The 21,669-nt window shown below is 36.9% G+C and overlaps 1 protein-coding gene across 1 annotated transcript; it reads right to left on the bottom strand.

Moving 5' to 3' along the window:
• Positions 1 to 116: 116 nt before the first annotated feature.
• LOC100021655 (olfactory receptor 51L1-like) lies at positions 117 to 1,076 on the bottom strand. The gene has a single exon (XM_001373705.4). The coding sequence runs from the start codon at positions 1,074 to 1,076 to the stop codon at positions 117 to 119; it is 960 nt and encodes a 319-aa protein (XP_001373742.3).
• Between the last annotated feature and the right edge of the window lie 20,593 nt (positions 1,077 to 21,669).

The following is a 21,669-nucleotide window of genomic DNA, read 5'->3' on the forward strand; positions in this document are numbered from 1 at the left end:
TCCCAGGTAAACTCCATGTGGTTGGAAGAAGGGTAATGATGCTCCCATAGACATTCAGTCCTGATTCTCAGTCTATCACAGGGACAGAAGTGTTGAAGATTCTTGCTTGGCAATACCTACTCGAGGATAGAACAAATCCTTTTAGGGGCAAGTAGACGCATGACCCCTCTGCGAATCTGCTTGGTCTTCACACTGTAAATGATAGGATTTAGCACAGGGGGGACCAGCAGGTAGATATGGGCCATGAGAATATGAACAAGAGGAGAAGCATCTTTTGCAAAACGGTGAACAATGGACAGGCCAATCATAGGCACATAGAGAATGAGAACAGCACAGATGTGGGAGGCACATGTGTTGAGGGCTTTGAGTCTCTCCTCCCGGGATGCAATGCTCAGCACAGAACGGAGAATAAAGATATAGGACACCAAGATGCCCAAGGAGTCAAATCCCCATAGTACAGTGATTAAAACCAACCCATAGATAACATTAAACTTGGTATCAGCACAAGCCAAGCGAATCATATCCTGATGTAGGCAGTAGGAGTGAGAAAGGACATGGGAATGGCAGAAAGGGAAGTATGCTAGGCGGGCCAAAAGTGGAATCATGCAAAATGCACTCCTAAGGAAAGCTGCCACTCCAATCTTAGCAATGCGCTGTGGTGTGAGGATAGTGGCATAGCGCAATGGGTTGCAAATGGCTACATAGCGGTCAAAAGCCATTGCTAGGAGCACAGCTGATTCTGTGAAGGAGAAAGTATGAATGAAAAACATCTGGACTACACAAATGTTGAATTCAATCTCCCTGGAAATGGACCATAGAACTCGAAAGAGAGTTACAAGAGTGGGAAGGGACATGCCCATATCAGTGAGGGACAGCATGGCCAAGAAATAGTACATGGGTTCATGAAGGCTTGGGTCAGTCCGGACAATATGAAGGATGGTACAGTTGCCTATTATCCCAATAAGGTAGAGGACACAGAAAGGGATGGAGATCCAATGATGTGCTACCTCATAGCCAGGGATTCCAGTGAGATAAAATGTGGTGGATAGGGAACTACTGACATTGAAGTCAGCCATGGAGCTTCTGCACAGAGCCACAATCCCATCTCATACCAGATCACTCCTACAAGAAAAGAAAGATCAGGTGTACTAAGGGTTTTGATAGACTTTTTAATCACTGTTCTATTTCCTTATAGAGAATACTGTCACTCATCTTCTATATTCCCACTTTGTCTATCTCCTTCATCTCCTCTTATTCTGGGAATGGCTAGATAGTTCACAAAAATTATCCATTTCATTCCATTCTTGTACAGACCCAACCATCAAACACCAACTCTATAATTTCATAAATATCATTACAATTTAAGTGAATACTGGACTTGAGTCCTGGTTTGCAATTAGGCTTTGTTTATTATGCATATGATATTACGTTTTCACTTAACAACTCTGTGGCTCATTTTATTCATCTGGTTCTGTCAATGATGCCAAAGGCTAACCCATAGTACCATTTTGCAGTTTTGAAAATATCTTCAGTATCATATGTTCCCCTTAGTCTTTTCTTCTCTAGGCTAAACATGATCAGTTATTTTAAAGAATCCTCATATCATGTGTTTTCAAGATCTTCACTATCCTGGTTCTCCTGATGACACTATCACTCTTACAAATGTCCTTCTTAAATCATGGTGCCTAGAATTAAAGACTAGAGTCTAGATAAGAACAGAGTATAGTGGGACTATCACTTCAATTTGGCTGAAAGTTATGCCATCTTAATGAAGCTCAAGATAGCATTTTTTTTCCTGACTATGTGGCACACCGACTCTTACTTGCAGGGACAATACCCCCTTCCAGATCTTTCTTAGATCTTCTGTCTAAATATACTTCTCCTGCCTTTCAATAGTAAAGTTGATTGTTTTCATACTCAGATGAAAGACTTAATTTATCTCTACTTAATATTATCTCATTAAATTCAATGCTATACTCTAACCTATTAAGACCCTTTGGATATTGATTTCATTTTATAGTCTGTTAATGATTCTTTTCTGTTTTGTGTCATGTGCAGATTTTAAAAGTATATAATCTATGTCTTATTCCAAGTCAGTGATAAAACTATTTAACAACATTGTCCAAGCATAGATTCTCTAGTGTACACCTTTGGAGAACTATTTCTGTTTTGACACTGAATCATTAACAAGTACTCAGAGTCAAGTCATTCAAAATGAACCAGCTTGAAGCACATTTGATTTAATTATCATCTAACTGATATCACTCCATCATCAATACCAAAAATATATGACATTAATTTCAAGAGTTTTGTTTAAATTTAATAAACTATTTCCACAATATCATACTCATCAACTAGGATAATACTTTAAGAACAATGCAGTTCAGATGTTAACACCTAATATTTTCTGATAGGTTAGGGCTTTTTCTATAGGGTAGCAGAATTTCCAAGAAACAGAACAAATGAAAGGAATTTGGGGGGGGAATGGGGAGTTCTGCTTTAGGTGTGAAGCTAATTGAGCCATCTACTCAATGTTTGGGGATATGAATACAATAAAAACATATAGTTTTAAGGAATGAAAAGTCAGAAACTATTGAGAATGTCAGGGTATCAAAGACCTTTTGGAAGATGCTTGAGTCATAAAGGAAAGTAATATTTCAGTTTTCATACTTATCAGGAAAAAGACAAGAAGACAGCCTAAGTTACCAGTATGGAACAGGAAAACAAAATCAAAACAAAACACAAAAAAGGATCCATTACTCTCCTAGTTGCCTGGAGTCAGGAAGACCCCCTGAGGGTTTGATACAAGGGAAGGTGAAAGAGAATGGAGAAGACAAAGAATCATTTTTTAAGAGAAAGTCTAATTATGTAATTCTCTAATTCATATCTTCTCTAACAGAAAAGTATGAGATGAATTATCATGTTTTAATAAGTCATCTTTCTTATTCATTCATTTCAGCTTAGTTCAATTCAATAAATACTACAGGCTAAAATTCTGGCAACCTGATTACTTCCATCTCATTAATTAAGTGTTGTGTAACCATGTCCTGAAAAAAAATGTTCTTTTTAACTCCAATGTGCTTGCTATTTTTAATAGAGGTGAATATCATTGGGTAGTGGAAAAAATGCTGAATTTGTAGTGAGAGGACCTGGGTTTGAGACTTGGCTATTTCCTCTATTTGCTCCAACTATGGCAAGTCTCTAAGAGTCAGGATCTTTATCTATAAAATGAGGGGATTATTCGATTAGAAGATGATAATGTATCTTTTTTTTTCACTCTAAATCTTATGAAGGGCATACATAAAGTACTTTTCCTTTATTATAGAAAAGTAAGGCAGGTGCTTACTAGCATATGTTTGAGAGATTCTGTATTGAGTCTTGTGAAGAGATTTCCCTAGTTGAGTGAAAGGATAATGTTCTAATAGCCTACCTGCTTCTTTTCCTCTAAAGTATTATGTCCAATGTTTTCTGTATAAGGATAGAATGAGATGAGACCACATTCTGTAAAGATTTACTATAGTCCAAAGTGTTAATGACTGCCCTAGAGACCAAAAGAAAGTCAGTTTCTCAGAATTTCTGATGTTTTTGTTTGTTTGTTTGTTTCCCCCTTCAAATTGGCTATCCTTTTCTTTGCAAATTTCAGACTGCAAAGTCTACTTTAGAGAATAAGTCTCTTTCCACTTCTCTGGCCCCTTCATCCCTTCTATAACCTCCTCTTATCCACTCTTTTTCTGAGGGGATTACTTGTCCTCTTTTTGACACATAATCTTTCACCCTCTTTATAATGTGATATGCAAAAGGAAAGGGGTCACAGAGATGGAATCCAAACTGTAAATGTGTTCCAATTTTTATATTCCCCTCAAAGTCCTTCCTACTCAATTCCTTAAATCTGAATCATGACCAGCCTTTGACTCACCACCAATTCCTAGAAACAGAGGAGGAATCCTCACTACCAGCCCCTTCTGACGAATCCTTTTTTATCCTTTTTCCCTATTGTTTATAAAAGATTACAACTTTTCAAAAATAATTTTTTCCCTAAGAACCTCAAGAAAAACAAAGAATCTAAGAGAAGTGACAGGGCCCAGAATCTGGATGTTAACATTATTAAGTTGGAGAAATCTAAAAGCTTGCTAATGTAACTTTACAACCTAGTCTCACTCCTCTCCTAAACCAGTCTGAAGATTCCCGGAATCCATATATGTGACCTACATTGACTTGGTTTCCCTTTTCTTTCTCTAATTTCTTTTAGTTCCTTTGCGTCATTCACCTATTTCTTGAACAGGGTAGAGCTGATACTCTAGTAATAAACAAACAAACAAACAAAAAAACTAATAATAGATCTCTCCACAAAAAAGGTAGAGGTGAACTGGTTAAAGCAAAAGAGACAAATATATCAGATTTCATCTAGTCACCTTGACCTGCTAAGAAATGGCTTTTCACTCCAGACCTTTATGAGAATCATGGGCTACTTGTTCCACATTGACATTCTTTACTGACCCTATCCTTGGTCTCTTCCCTCTAATCAGTTTTATTCTCTATGCCCTCCTTCTTCAGTCTAGTTCCTGGTTCTACTTTTTTTGGAAGGTGCAGAATTTGTTCCATTTCATCACACTTTTTATGTCACAATTCCCACCCTCAAACACCCCCTTCATCACCTACCTTTCCACATCCATTCTCCATCTCATTGCTCTTCAGTCTAGTATTCATTCCTCTTCCCTTTGAACTCTGTATCACCTATTTTTTCAGAGAATAGGAAATTGGAAAGAGTTCTAGACATCATTGAACATAACCAGTGCCAAAAAAAGGAGCCCTCCCTATTTCTACAGTTAATGTCATTCCAGTCTCCTTATTCCTGATGGAATTGCACAAGATAGAACATTGGAGTTGGAATCATGAATTCTCAAGTACAAATCTAGTCTCAGACTTTTACTATCTACATGATCCTGAACAAATACTTGATCAACCTGCCTCAATTTCCTCATCTGTAAAATTGTGATAAAAATGAAGATCAGAATAGAATTAGAATAATGGCAGCATTCATCCAGAGTTGTGATGAAATTCAAATGAAATAATGATACTTATAGAGTACTTTGGGTCACTTAAATAGAAAGATATGTTAGCTATTATAGTCATTCTAATAATAACAATGATAATTACATTCTCACTTATCCTGTTCCACTTAAAAGTAACTTAATTTTAGGCAATTTTCCCCCTTATAATAGATCTAAATCTGTTTCTCTGCAAATTCTATTCATAATTCCTATTTCTTCCCTCAATGCTAATCAGAACAAGGCTAATTTCTCCTACACATAAAAATTCATTGAATGATATAAAGCAAGTACCATGTCTCTTCCTAAATACTTTCTGCTCTATGCTCAATTTCTTGGTTCCTTTTATTGATCCTCCATTAAGTCTATGATCCAATAATTTATTCTGGTTGGTCTTTTCTCATTTACTCCAATGTGTATTTTATAATCAAGCTATGGTATAAAGCTAATACTCCAGTTATGCACTGGGCAAGGTGAAATACAGAGGCCCTCTAGAATCACCCTCTTCATTTTGTGTTCCATGGTTGTCTTAGTGCCATCTGAGCATGTATAATACAATGTTCTGTCTTAAAACTTCAACTTAATAAAATTCAACAAACTATTTACCTATTGCATTTCCCAGCTTTACTATGAACATGATTTTTTTCAAATGAATTGCTATCTATTTATACTTCCCTAATTCCCCACTTAAAAAGTTATTTTTTAACCTAAACATAAGCCTTATCTTCCCCCTCACTAAATAGAATATTATTGGATTTAACTCATTGTTCTAGCCTTTCAAGATCAATTTGAATCCCCAGTCTCATAGAATATGATACTACATATAAGCTCTTTCTCCTAATTTTATGTCACTGGATAACTTCATATCCATGTGTTCTATACCTTTATCCAAATTATTAATAAAATGTAGAGCAGATATTTTTGCCTCTTCTTTCCATCTTCTCCCTGACCCACGCTTAAAGCTTCTTTCTCTCTCAACTTTCTCACTCTATCAAAATTTTACTTTATATCATTTAGATGATGGTTCTAAGCCTAGCTAGGTACAACCTGAGTCATGGCTTTAGCATATATAGCTTCTTTTCTGGGGACCCTCCAGGGAATATGAAGTCATGGGAGAATCTCAAGTTGTCATGACCACTAATCAAGCATACATTGCCCTTCTTGTTCCAAAGGTAGGAAAACTTTCTGTGCTAGAATTGAGAGAATAATAGGGAAAATAATTAGAAAAAGTATATACATGATTCAGTTTTCTTGTTTCTATTTTGCTTTTAGAACATATAATTTTTAGTTATCCATACTTCTCCAAGGAATCAAGTAATTTAAAAAATTAAGTATGTATTGAGAATATAAGCATAAAAATGAAAGTCTCTTTACTCATGGAGGTTATATATACTATTAGGGAAAAATACATGTCTATATATAAATATATGCAAAATAGATACAATATACATAAAAGGTGATTTTGATGGAGAAGGTATTGACACTGTCTTCTACTACTGTCCTGGAAAAATTGAACAACAAATGGTTCTGTAGAGACTGAATAACTGAAAATTACGAGAGACTAGCAGAAAGCAGTTAAGTGAGACCACAGGAAAAAGACATGTGCCCTGACAACATGTATGCTCTGTTTGCCTCCTCATGTATATGCACTGTTCTTATTCTCCAAATATGTGCCCTACCCATTTTGGGGATGGTAAAGTTTTAGGACAGCATGTTCCTTACATGTAGAAGAGAAATATTTTCTTGGTCCTTAAATTGGTATTCTGCCTGATATTAGCAAGTCCAGGAAAGGTTTCATATAGAAGATGTAATCTGAACTACATCTTGGGGATAATAAGATTTGAAAGTAATGAAGAAGTGTGTTCTATGTATGAGAGACTGGCAGTACATGGGGAGTGTCATGAATGTAGAAAAATGAGAAGGCTAGCGTCACTAGATTAAAGAGAATATGCAAGTGAGCAATGTATAATACGAATGAAAATATTGGTTGGTGTCAGGTTTTGACAGTTTTTTAATACTAATAGCATTTATATTTGATCCTAGAAATAAGGGGAAGTGAGTGAGATATTATTGAGAAAGAACTACAATCTTAGGAAAATCATTCTGGAAACTGTGAAAGTGAGACCAGAGTGAGGAGAGATTTGAAGCATAGAGCTCAGGGAGGAGGCATTCAGAGAGGCCTACATGAAGATCACATTATTGTATAAAACAATAGCAAGAATTGTAAAAATAATAAAGCAATGGGTTGATTATGGGTTATAAACTGATTTAGATACTCTGCTTATTGTGCTTACAAAGTATCTTCAGTTTATATAAGTGAAGGGAAGCTCATAAGTGAACTCATCTTCAGGGCCAGCCTCAAGGATGCTAAAGAGACTCTTGTTATAAAAAATAAAATATTTATTGAAAATATAAGGATAAAAAGGATTTCTAACTCTAAGGATTCTACTTCCACCCAAATAAAACTTCTTGTTCCACAAGGAACCACTTCTCCTGTTTCCACAGGCTACACTGATCTTTCCTGATCTGACTAACACAAATTTTTACTATTTTAAATAAAGTAACACTTATATTTCTTATAATTCTTAACTTTGTCTCCAAGTTATAAAAATAACAAAGACTAGCCTGTTGAATCTCAGCAAGAACCAATTTAGGACTCTGAGTTTCAGCAGACTCAGAGTCCAAACCAAAGACCAGGGTTTTCTTTGGTCTTCTCAGACTTAAAACAATCTATAAAAATGGAAATAGATAATCAATAGTGTTTCCCAAGTTGGAAAAAGAAAACACTTAGCTCCTTACTTCCTCCAAGCCAGAGAGACCAACTGCCCCACCCAGAGAGCAGCTGTCACAGAAAAACCATTGGACTTGAAACTGACACTTTCAGCTCTGTTTGAAGCTCCAATTCTTTCTCAAGCAGCTTCTCTACTTCTTATCTCTAAACTAATATAACAAGACTTAATTTCTAATATCATTCTTATTTTAAGTAGAGCTCAGGGAGGAAGAATTCAGAGAGGCCTAGATGAAGATCTCATTATTCAGTTTCCATTTTAGGTGGAGAGGAATGTATAGAAAAATCTAAAAACAAAGTTACTAACAGTGATAGATATGATCTTAGAACAATGGATCTGAAAGAGTATAAAATTTTATTGCCTAGAAAATGTGGGAATAGAAAACATAAGTTATACAAACACATGAATGGAAAATCTCAAAGAATATACAAGTTGAGATTTACAGTTCTGTGAAAGAATTTTGTTAAAGTGCATAACATACAGTAGGTGCTTACTAATTTAAAAGATGTGCTATAGGACTTCTGACTGCCACTATGATGGAATAAGAAACAGTGCCCACCAATTACCCTCCAAAAGATCAAAGAAGAAAAATAACACCTCAAAACAAGTCTTGGAATTATTATTCCATCAAATGGGTAAGAATTAAGCCAATTATGGTATGAATATAATGAAATACAATTATGCTGTAGGAAATGAAGAAAGAGAAGGTTTCTGAAAGATTGAGAAAGGATTAAATAAAATGGTGCAGAGTAAAGTGAGTGGAACAATTAAATCCTATTATAATATTGATATATTAAAAAGGAAAAATTAAAAAAAACTTGAGAATTCTGATGAATGTGTCAACGTGGAAATATGGAGATCCCCAGTTTATTTAGTTTGAGTGTAGAATCCCCAGGTTTTGACCTTGTCACCAGAGAGGTTTCCCCCTGTGGGAAGATCCCTCTTCACCAGACAGTGAACTTCCTGGTAGTTTGGGTGGGAACAGTTAATCTCATCCAATGTAAGTATCCCTTTTGTCCCAATGGTTTCTCCCCCTAGGCTAAGGTCCAAGACCAAGGTGACCCAGGCCTGGGCTGAGTCTTTCCGTTTTGTGTCCATTATAAGGCATCAGCCCCTCACTATTATTCCTTTCTGGAACTCTGCATTTTCCTTTCTTACCATTGTAAAGTCAATCAACTGTCCCTCAAATCCTAAACCCCCCAGGTCATCTAGAGTGGTATATAGGTTCCCCAAGTTCTTTTGTTCCTCAGAGTCCATCCTGAGTCCCTGGCACTCCCAGGGGCTAGTGACCAGGGTGTCTTGACTGTGCAGTCATGGGAAGCAGCTCTGTTGTCATATTAGTAGCGCTAACCCCTTTTCCCTTAATTAAAGAGTGATTTTGACTCTTTAATAGTTCTGCGTTTTTTTCTATTTGACATACCAAAGAAACAAGAAAAATTCTGCCTAAATCTTGACAGAGATGTGATTAACAAATATGTGAAATAAGAAAAACACATTTGATTGTGAACAATATAGGAATTTTCTTTGCTTGTTGCAAGATTTTATATTTTTTCCCCAAGTGGATGGTAATGGTATTAGTAAAAGAACCTGCAAGGAGATGAAAGAAGAAAAAATAATACCATACAATATTTTCATCTTGAGAAGGCTGCCTCTTTTAACCTTCAGTCTTTCCTTACCTACTGTTCTTTATGCCTGCAAATAACCCATCCTTAATAACTCCTCACTATCTAATTGCTTTGGTTAGCTATCATCCTATAGCTCTTCACTTCTCAGCTAAAGTGGTAAGAAAGTCATGTACACTAGACTCTTCTATTTCTTTCCCTCTCATTCTCCAATGAGAATGGGCACTGTACCCCCAGAAACCCAGGCCAACTATTAAACTAAACTAAATTCCAATGTCATCACTCAATGGAAAAAGCTTCCTCCAAAGTTACCAGTGATCTTTTAATTGCCTAATCTAATGGCTTTTTCTCAATCATCATTCATCCTGACCTCCCTGTATTCTAAGATGCTATAAATTTTCCTCTTTTCTTGCATACTCTCTTTTAAGTTAATGTGACAAAGTTTTCTCCTGGGTTTTCTATTTCTCTAATTACTATTTCTTGTCTCTTTTGCTGCTGGATATTGATGCAGGCAATCACCACTAGCTATTGTTGTTTGCTGTTCAGTTCATGATCCCATGGACCATAATCATCTATGGTGTTTCTTAATAATGAAAGTCATAATAAAAAAAGAGAGCCTAGACATCGTATTTCATGAAATTATCATGGAAAACTTTTCTAATAGCCTAGAATCAAGGAATAAAATAGGAATTGAAAGAATCCATCAATTTGGTACCTGAAAGAGGTACCAAAATGAAAATTCACAGGAATATTAAAGCAAAATTCCAGAGTTCCCCCATTAAGGAGAAAATATTGCAAAGAGAAACATTTAAAAGATCATAGTGCCATGGTCAGAATAACACAAGATCTAGCAGCTTCCACATTAGTGGATCAAGAGGTTTGGAATATGGTATTCCAGAAGGCAAAGGAACTAGCATATGACAATCAAGAATCACCTACTCAGCAAAAGTGAAGATAATCCTTCCAGTGAAAAATGGATCCATAAATAAACAGAGGACTTTCAAGAATTACTATTGAAAGGATCAGAAAATTTGAATTTCAATACAAGACCCAAGAGTAACATAAAAAGTTAAGCAGGAAAATATTGTAAGGGATTCAGCAAGATTAAACTGTTTATCTTCCTATATAGGAAGGTGACATTTGTAACTCCAAAGAAACTTATCATTATTAGGGCAGTTATAAGAAGTATATGTAGACAGAGAGAACTTGGTTCCCAAGTCTAATAAAATGTTAGATTTTTAGAAAATATTTACTTCGAGTTAATGTTAGATTCAAGTACTTACATGTCAGATTGTAAGTTCTTTGACGTATGCAATCACTGTCATTTTTTTCCTTTTGTGTTCCCAGTGTTATGGTCATGGAAGGATAACCTTTGGGGTTTGGGAAGGATACCTTTTGCAAGCATGCAATGACTCCAAAACTTAGCTTAAAAACAAAAAAGAGATTTATTAATTTAGGAAGTAATGTTGAGAGTGGCAAGGAGGATAGCAAGGTAGAACAGCAAGATGGGGAGCAGTTCCTTGGGAGGACAGCATGAATGGAGAGGCTGTCCCCCCTACGACATCAGTCCTGGGGTTTATATACTCTTTAGATGATAGATCCTGGTGTGGACAAGACCAGAGTGAGTGTTAGTCCCTCAGGCATTTGGTTGAGTGGGGTGGTCATCTGACTGGGGTCTGCCTAGAGGCATAAAGATTCATCTCTTTGTCCACCTTAAATCTAGAGAACAAAAGAAGGTAAACATCTCAGGACCCTGGGTGGGGTCATTGGGTGTTTCTAGGTTAAGAGTCACAAGGATGCAAGGGCAAAGGAGTTATCCCTGATAATAGTTAGCCTGGGTTTCTGGGGGTACAGTGCCCATGTCACCAGCACATATTTAGCATTTTTATTTGGTAGGTATCGAATGAAATGTATATTGAATTGTTTTATGTTTTAATGTCTTTTCCAGGGAACATTTGAGATCTGAGTATTTTTAATGTATCATAATGGGATCTTCATTGAGTCAAGAACAAGAGAAACATCAAAATCTTGACAATTTTCTTTCAGGCCTCTATTTGTTTTCCTCCATCCCATTTCTTATATCAAATAATGTCTATTCTAGTTTTCTAACATCACTTGTGTTTTTGCCCATCCTCTTTTGCCATTGTCACCTTTGCTCTCAAGATCCAAGTTACCAGCCACCTACACAGAGTATCCTAACTGGTCTTATTCTCCTATCTTTTCCTCTATATTATTAACCCAAACACTATCAATCTAATTGTTTTTTAATGTCAATCTAATTATATCAGACCACCAGCATGGGCACTGTACCCCCAGAAACCCAGGCCAACTATTATCAGGGAAATTCCCTTGCCTTTGCATCCTTGTGACTCTTAACCTAGAAACACCCAATGACCCCCCTAGGGTCCTGAGATATTTACCCTCTTTTGTCCTCTAGATTTAAGGGGGACAAAGAGATGAATCTTTATGCCTCCAGGCAGACCCCAGTCAGATGACCACCCCACCCCAACAAGTGCCTGAGGGTCTAGCACTCCAAGTCATGCCCACACCCGGACCTAGTATCTAAAGAGTATATAAACCCCAGAACTGATGCCTTCTGGGGGACAGCCTCTCCATCCATGCTGTCCCCATGAGGGAACAGCCTTTCCTTTCATGCTGTCCTCCCAGGGAACTGCTCCCCATCTTGCTATTCTACCTTGCTATCCTCCTGGCCACTCTCAACATTACTTTCTAAATTAATAAATCTCTTTTTGTTTTTAAGCCAAGTTTTGGAGTCATTACATGCTTGCAAAAGGCATCCTTCCCGAACCCCAAAAGGTTATCCTTCCTGCCCATAACAACCACTTTTCAATTTTTTTCCTGTTTTCCATCAAGTAAGATTCAAACTCCTTTGTATGACATTACTTTTCCAGCCATATCCGAACCCATTTCCCTGTTGTTGGTATTTGCATTAGAGTGTTCATTTAGAGTCTCTCCTCAGTCATATTCCCTCAACCCCTTTAGTCAAGCAGTTGCTTTTCATCAGTGTTTTTACTCACACAGTTTATCCTCTGCTTGTGGATAGTATTTTTTAGATCCCTGCAGATTGTTCAGGGACATTGCATTGCCACTAATGGAGAAGTCCATCACCCTCGATTGTACCACAATGTATCGGTCTCTGTGTACAATGTTTTCCTGGTTCTGCTCCTTTCGCTCTGTATCACTTCCTGGAGGTTGTTCCAGTCTCCATGGAATTCCTCTACTTTATTATTCCTTTTAGCACAATAGTATTCCATCACCAACATATACCACAATTTGTTCAGCCATTCCCCAATTGATGGGCATCCCCTTGTTTTCCAATTTTTGGCCACCACAAAGAGTGCAGCTATGAATATTCTTGTACAAGTCTTTTTCCTTATTATCTCTTTGGGGTACAAACTCAGCAGTGCTATAGCTGGATCAAAGGGCAGACAGTCTTTTATCACCCTTTGGGCATAGTTCCAAATTGCCCTCCAGAATGGCTGGATCAATTCACAATTCCACCAGTAATGAATTAGTGTCCCCACTTTGCCACATCCCCTCCAGCATTCATTACTTTCCATAGCTGTCATGTTAGTCAATCTGCTAGGTGTGATACTTTCCATGTATTTCACACTCCAAGCAAACTGAATAATTGTTCTCCCACATTTTTGGTGACTTTTACCATCTCTGTGCCTTTGCTTTACAAGTGTGTCTATGCCTGGGAAATCCTATGAACTATGACAGAATTCTTTATTTTGCTTTATTGTGATATTTAAAATGGTTGATGTCTTAAACTGTAGTGAGTTAAAATGGTGGAAGATATAAATTGTGATAGATATAAGAGAGGGTGAGTAAATTTGACCGCAGAAAATATGTTTCACTATAGTGTCTTGGTTTTTAAATCAAATATAAGGTGGTCACCAGGAAAATATTCCCAATTATTCAAATACCCAAGTCAACTGGGTTTTATAGAGATTTTTAATTAATAATATAATGAGGAATTAGAGGAAGAGAGAAAGAGTAGGAAAGGAATAATTATGAAGGGCCTCAAGCCAATATGGCCTAGACCTGAGTCTTAAGAGAGAGAATCAATCAGTCAGTCTTTTAACACTCACCACAAGGTCTGCCTAAACAAGGATTCTAGTGACACCAGGCCAGCTCCATCTCAGCTGACTTCACCAGAGAGAAACTCCAGTGAGACCTCCTTAGAGATTGTCCTCCAAGAGCTTCCCTTCTCCAGAGCCTCTCTCAAGAGATTCTTCCCAAGCCATCCTCATCAGAGATCCTCCAAAAGGATTTCTCCAAAAGGATATATCCTCAAGAGATTCTGCTTTTTCTTATATAGGGGTTTTTCTCCCATGTCACCTCCCCTAAGTCCCTACATCTACCAATCACTGTAGATGCTTTCCAAAGGACTGCCCATCTAAATTCCTGCTAAGTCAACCAATCTCCTCAGTAAGTCTGAACAGAGAAAACACAGCTGAGTCAACTAATCTCATCAAGAGAAAACTTGCCCGACCCTTTTAGGTACCTAACATCCCACTGTATCAATTCTAAAAACAGGCCTGGCTCAAAGAACTCCTTGCTTTATTATAACCATGGGTCCAAGTACTTTCATTGTTTAGCAAGGAGTTTTCTCTCCTAAAGCAGTCTTAAGTACATGTAGAGTAGGGGTCCTCCCATAGCAAGGAGTTTTCTCCCCTAAAGCAGTCTTAAGTACAGCTGGAGTAGAGGTCCTCACATTTCTGATCCTGGCTAGTTCTCACATCAAAATGGGGAATGTTTCTCAGTAGGGAATTTGTTCCAATTAAGAATTCCCCGATGGGGAAATTTTTAACATTCACAAGTCTGAGAGATTTCAAGATTTATAGTATCTAATATATTTTTTTTATGGTTGTAAATACCAAAAATGTTTATTTATATATAACCCCCCACCAAAATGTAAACTCCTTTCAAAAGGGTATCTATCCCTAGAGGAATTTCTTGTCTTAGAAAATACCTGGCCTAGAATTTTGTATACATTAAATGTTTAATGAATGTACATTGAAATTAATTGATTTGAAGCACAAAGTATACTATATCTTTTTGTGACATTATCAAGTTTTGAACTACTTTCTCCAATTAATCCTCTTTTTATGTTCTTTCTGCCCTCCTGCTCCATATTTTGTATTGTAAGCCTTAAAATTTCTTAGACTTATAAATGTTGGAAATTTCACCATTGGGAAATTTCATACTTGAAAAATTTCCTATTGATAGTGGGAACTCTATTGGAATGTGAACCCCATTGGCATGGGAGGTTCCTCCTCCTCCCTTCTTAAGATTACTTTAGGACAGAAACCTTTTGCTGAACAATGGAAAGGGCTTTGACCTATGCTTAAGCATAGAACAGGAATTTCTTTGAGTCATGATTGATTTTAGAATTGATACAATAGAGATACTTGGAATGACAGAACCAGGTCTTGGAAATTACAATCTCCACCCTACTCAGGGTAACAGGATTTAGGAAGGGCTGTAGCAAAGGATCAAGATTTAATTATTTGAGAATATGACCTTCAACAGACATGTGCAAAGCCACAGACCTCTGGGCGATCCTGGATTAAGCTAGAGCCACCATTGGCACAGGGAAGACATGGACAGTGATTGGTAGATGTGAGAATGGAGGGGAGGGAACTTGAATGGTTTGCTTAAAGAGAGAGGGGTCTGAGGACTGAGGGGGGGTTGGTTGGAGAGTTTTGGCTCTGAGTGGTTAGAGAGGTGCTCTGAGAAGCTTGCTCTGAAGGAAGCTGGAGGTGGAGGCCCCTGAGACTGTTTCTCCATTTCGGTCACGTGAGTAATAGGGACTGATCTCCTTTCTTTGCCCCAGCTATCTAAGGGCTTGGGCCTTTTGGCCCAGCCTAAACAGAAGGGGTATTTAAGCCCTATTCCCTTCTCTCCCCTTTCTCTCTCCCTCTCTCTCTCTATCTCTAATACCTTTCTTCATCCTGTTTGTAATTAAACTCCATAAAAGGTTGACTGCTGACTTGAGTTTTCATTTAGGAATTACATAGCTGAATTCCTTGGCGACCTTAAATTAATCTATATCAGTCTTTTAAAGTGATTTCCTTGTCACAGTATCCATGGAATATATTAGGCTGCCATCGGTTGATCTTCATTTAACATGTGGCCTCTTCTCCAACTGGAGAAGTTCTTTGAGCTTATAATTCCCAGAATGGCTTCAGTTATTTTACTGTGTAAGCTCCTGAAAAAGAAATCCTTTACTTTAAATCTGCCTTTCAGAGTTCAACTACTTTTGCTGTTGGTTAGTCATTTCAGTTGTGTCTAACTCTTTGTGACCTGAGTGGGGTTTTCTTGACAAAACGCTCTTGCTATTACTCAGATTCTCTCAGTACAAACTCATTTTCTTTTTAGTTGGAAAATTTATTTTTATTTCCATTGTGCTTTTGTTTAACAGGACTGGTTCCCTGAGAGGTATTTGTGGAATGCCACCTTGCATACCTGAAAAAGATCTTGGTGGAATTGCGTTGAGAAAATTTCTTTCAACCTCCATAATTCTTCTGGATATGGAAATCACTTTGGAAACATTACTATAACAATAATAATAGCTAGCAATTATGTCAATAGTTAATAACTATTTATTAAGTACTTATTAAATGTAAAGCACTGTGGCAAGTTCTACATCCTGGGTGAGGATTTATGAGGTAACTGCCCTAGGCTTCCTTTTTACAGGGCAGAAAATCATAAAGAATCTTGCTGATGTTTATCTTCCTCCCTCTCTAATCTCTGAATATTATCCCCCAAAAAGCTTAAGTTTTTATTTTCATTAACTTCTAACTAAAATTTATATTTTTTCAATTGTGAATCTTTTTTAATAAATTCTGACAAGCATCCATAGATTGCTAAACTTTTAAGATCCCTTGATGTAAAGAGATGAAGTATAGAAAGATATGAGATATAATAGCAGAATGAGTCAAGTAGCATATAAAGAAGGTAAGTTTTCTGGGTTTGTTGGCTAATGAAGTATACCATACAGACAATGAATAAAGACCATAGAATACATGTAGTGCTGGCTAATATTAACCCTAAAATATTTGCATTCCTAATGCCTAGCATTGTTGCTGGCACTTAGTAGAATTAATAAGTATTTATTGACTAATTCTGAACTCAAGGCACTTGAGATTTTTTTTACCTAATAGACCATATGCAAATACATAAATGAGAATAAGTTAAAGTATAAAGAAGCCATCTAGACAAAATATTACAAACAATTTAATACTGATGTATGATGAAGCAAGAACTAGAACAATTTATATGATAATAACACTAAAGAAAATAACTTTAGAACTCTAAATTTTGTGTGAAATAATAAAAATATGAATCATAGGGACTGATAATAAAACATACCACCTGACATGGGCACTGTACCCCCAGAAACCCAGGCTAACTATTATCAGGGAAACTCCTTTGCCCTTGCATCCTTGTGACTCTTAACCTAGAAATACCCAATGACCCCACCCAGGGTCCTGAGATGTTTACCTTCTTTGTCCACTAGATTTAAGGTGGACAAATAAATGAATCTTTATGCCTCCAGGCAGACCCCAGTCAGATGACCACCCCACTCCACCAAATGCCTGAGGGACTAACATTCTGGTCACATCCACACCAGGACATAGCATCTAAAGCGTATATAAACCCCAGAACTGATGCCTTCTGGGGGACAGCCTCTCCATCCATGATGTCCCCATGGGGGAATAGCCTCTCCATTCATGCTGTCCTCCCAAGGAACTGCTCCCCATCTTGATGTTCTACCTTGCTATCCCCCTGGACACTCTCAACATTACTCTCTGAATTAATAAATCTCTTTTTGTTTTTAAGCTAAGTTTTGGATTCATTGCATGCTTGCAAAAGGCATCCTTCCCGAACCCCAAAAGGGTATCCTTCCACACCCATAACACCACCTACTTCCTGTCCAAGAAGTGAGTGAAGATTTAAAATGCAGAATGAGACATATACTTTTCTGCAAAATGCTAATGTGAAAGCTTATTTGGCTGGACTATGAATATTTATTATAAGGTTGTGTTTTTTTTCTTTTATTTTGTTCAACTTAGCAGGTATGGAAGGGAGAGTTTATTAATAGTTTTAATATAAATTTATACAGACACATACATACATGTGAACTTCTTTGTTTAAAGACTTGTTCAATGGATTTAGGTCAAATAGAATTGGGATTGGGGAAAATCAGGGGGAAAAAATAAGCTTTTATAGAAATCAAAAGGCCAGTAGGCAAATTCACTTATACACTCAGTGCCAGACATCTCACACTAAAAATGCTATTCTTATGACTTGAAAAGACATACTGGAGGCAATTAGTGTATGAGGGTAGAAGGAAGCAAAAGAGGAGAGTAATTGTCTAAGAATTTTCCCCTGGGGACCTAAGGATACAGATATCTACCCTGCAATCACCTGAAACTCCTCCTCCAACAGCTCCAGACCAATTTAATATCTTCGCCTAAATATGCTCCCCATATCTGACTTCTCCAGATCTTGGTCATGTTTCTAGGAACACAGAATCTCTTGCTACAAATATGAAAGTGAGTCCCCACTGAATTTTTGCTAGCCTGAGGGTGAGAATAACTGTATTAGTGAAACAGAAGAAAGCATACATCATAAAAGTCATTTATTCTTTGCTTTACCTGTATAAGGAACATGTAAATAATTTTGTAACTATACTTTCAAGTTATCTTGCTCCCCAGAAAGCACCTTCTTTAACCTAAAAAATAAGACTGAAATTTCACCAATCGAAATACACTTGATTTTTTTTTTTGGTTGGGGGAAGGTTGTTTGTTTGTTTTTACAGTTAATTCTTTCTACTCTCTCCAGGTTGTTTTAAAACATTTATTCACTAGAATGGTCCCACAATGTTTCCCCTTACTCACATGCAGTTTTTTAGATTTTCCTCTCTGACAGCTGTGGAAGAAAAGGTGTGCAAGAGGAAGTCCTTGGAAAGGTGAGTCTGAGATGATTCTAAGTTGTCACAGTGTTTAAGGAGAAAACTCTAGAATAATGAAATGTGTCCCTTTTCTAATCTCATTTTGGACAACAGGTATCAGCTTCTTTTTCTTTTTCCTTTTTTAAGGACTACTCCTCATGCACCTTTGCATTATACTCTGTTGTCTGAAACTCTTTTCTAAACCCTTTCTATCACAGCAGAGAAGAAACCTCCTATTCACATGGTATAAAGATCATACATTAGACTTTTTTGTTTGGTCAGGGCAGGTAAAAGTGGAAAATGGAAAAAGTAAAGTAAAGGAAAAGATTCCTAAATAATCAGAGCTATCAGAAAATGGAATAGTCTGGAAAACTAGCTAGCAGTTTCCGGCCCCTGGAGATATTCACAAAAAGCCTAAATAGACACATATCAGATGACATGAGCACTGTATCCCAGAAAACCAGTCAAACTATTATCAGGGAAACTCCCTTGTTTTGCCTCCTCCTGACTCTGAACCTAGAAACACCCAATGACCTCACCTAGGGTCCCGAGAAGTTTATCCTCTTTTGTACTCTAAATTTAAGATGGACAAAGAGATGAATCTTTATGCCTCCAGGCAGACCCCAGTCAGATGACCCCCTCACCCCACCAAATGCCTGAGGGCTTACCACTCTAAGTCACCTCCCCACCAGGGCATAGAATCTGTTGTAAAAAGACATAAAAACCTCAGAACTACTGTCCTTCAGGGGGAACCACCTTTCCTTTCATGCTGTCCAACCAAGGAACTGCTCCCCATCTTGCTGTTCCACCTTGCTATCCTCCTGGCCACTCTCAACATTACTTTCTAAATTAATAAATTTCTCTTTTTGTTTTTAAGCTAAATTTTGGAGTCTTGCATGCTTGCAAAAGGTATCCTTCCCAAACCCCAAAGGTATCCTTCCCGCCCAAAACATCAGATATGTTATCAAAATGATTCTCTTTCAAGTGTGGGTTGGTTGTTCCTTGGGACTCAAATCTTATACTTCCATGAAAGTGACAAATATCCTATAGCTTGTGAAGACCTTCAGTAAACTGTTTGTTAAATCTTTTGATTCTATGTTCCTCCCCTCTTTTATATTTCCCCTTTAAATACAGTTTATATATTTTAAAAGATTGATATAGTGCTATCAAAAGAAGGATTGAGGTGGGATGAAGAAATACCTCAAATCTTCTTCCAGGAGGTGATGTAAGGTTTTATCCTTGAAAACAGTGGAATGAAGAAGCAATTAGAATTCTAAAGGAAGCACCATGTAGTTCAGATCTAGCTTGCTAAGAGAAGAAAATAAAAGGAGTATGAATATATCATCTGGAAAAACAACTTGTAAATTATCCAACATAACTGTGAATGTAGTGAAGTTGAAAAACCTTTGCTGTTCTATATCCTTCTGTTATGATATTTTCTCCTAAATTTTCATCCTAAATCCCAGCCATTTTCAGAGTCCGGAGTATTTTGTCATTTTTAACTTTTGTTTACTTCCTCACACCACATTCACATGAGATCTAAGAGCCATCATTGATTCCTAAGGTTTTCCATCCAGAGATGTCATCTGAATCACAACCTGAGGAATGAGGCTCTGATATGGAATTTTGGAAATCATCCCATTTGTAGAGATGGACTTGGCTTAATTATTTTTTTTTTGCATTTTTGTTTTTATTTTGAACATCGGGTCTTCTTGGTCCCAGATATTATGTCAATGAAGGTTATAGGCTAGCTTGGATCTCTCTCTCTAATGGTCACACATGTCTTCATGTGCATAATTCTCAAACCTCTGTTTTGTCTCCCTCTTTTAAATGGTTGTTCCCCAAAGTCCTGGAGTGAGGGATACTGCTAAATGAAGTGGCAGCCAATTGCATCTGATGTTTTTATACAGGAGCCTTATGATTGTTCCTGGTTATGTGCCAGATAGTTGTTACCAAGTATTCTTCTCCAGAAATGGGAATAGGAATGAATTCAGCATTTACAAACCAAGCAGGCATAACTAGACTGGATTTGACCACAATTTAAGAAAGATCCTATTGTTTCTTACTTCTTGATTCTAATGTACTGTAGCCTAAGGAGCCTAAGGAGAAACCTAAGTCAAAATTATGAACTGAAACTGACACCTACAGATGCCTCTATGGATCATGATAAAAATCTAAGGAGCAGAGAATTAGGTCAATAAAATGACCCCAACATTACACAATGTCCTTTCAGCCCATTGACCGAACTCTCCTTTGCATCCACCCTACTTCTCTCAACAAGTAATGATGAATTTGATTGAAAACTGTATCAAACCATTTCATGATATTTGACTTCCTTAAATACACCAGAAAAATCAAATGACACTAAATTCATTTGCTTTTTGTAGGCCTCGAATTAAAAGTTTTATTTAAAAAGAATTCCCTGTGAAGATATAAGGTAAGGGGTCAGTTACATTGCTTCTGATGAGTTTTTTTCTATTTTACTGATCATTTTAGGTGATGCTTCCTCAGACTAGATTTCCAGGAAAAGGAATTGTAAAAAAATTATTAAATCCTGGATTTTCACTTCTCCCTCTTCCATTTTCAAACATTCCACTCTTCAGACTTAAATTTACTTTTAATTTAATTAATTTAATTTTCATTTTTAATTTCCTCTATCCTTTACTTACTTCCTATAACTTTTAAGCTTCCTCAAGAGATCCCATATATCGCTACAGGATAAGAGACCAAACAGAGCACTGAAGGAAACAGAAATTCTCAGGAGTCCTCCTTCAGTGATCAGCTCCCAAGAACCCACCCTCAAGAACTTGGTCTATGCAACAATAGATAAGTCCCAGTATTTGAAGTGTTTGTGCAGAGGCTGATTACTATAACCTCATGAAGCAGAGTGTACATAGGGAGAACTATGAAAAATCCAGACATCTCATAAACCTCAAGGGAAAAGAATGTTGAGGGAAAGTACCACAGTTTGGGGGTACTAATTCTACAGGACTTGATATCTTTGACTCAAAGTCAAGTCACAAATGAGAAAAAGCTGATCTTTTAACTATAATGATTTGTACCTTTATTGCTGATGAAAAAATGAAATTGCATATTATTTTTAAATTATTAATCATAAACCAAGTAATTCTTTAGGTAGGTATTTGCAAGTATGATTTTTAGAAAGTTATACCCAGTTATCAAACTAACTTTGTATAAGACAAAAATTATAATAGTAGAACATG

The sequence above is a fragment of the Monodelphis domestica genome, chromosome 4 (genome assembly GCF_027887165.1).
Source record: "Monodelphis domestica isolate mMonDom1 chromosome 4, mMonDom1.pri, whole genome shotgun sequence".
Lineage (NCBI taxonomy): Eukaryota > Metazoa > Chordata > Mammalia > Didelphimorphia > Didelphidae > Monodelphis > Monodelphis domestica.

What these genes read in the sequence shown, in the direction of transcription:
- LOC100021655 (XM_001373705.4), bottom strand. Translation starts at nt 1,076, where the DNA reads ATGGCTGACTTCAATGTCAGTAGTTCCCTATCCACCACATTTTATCTC.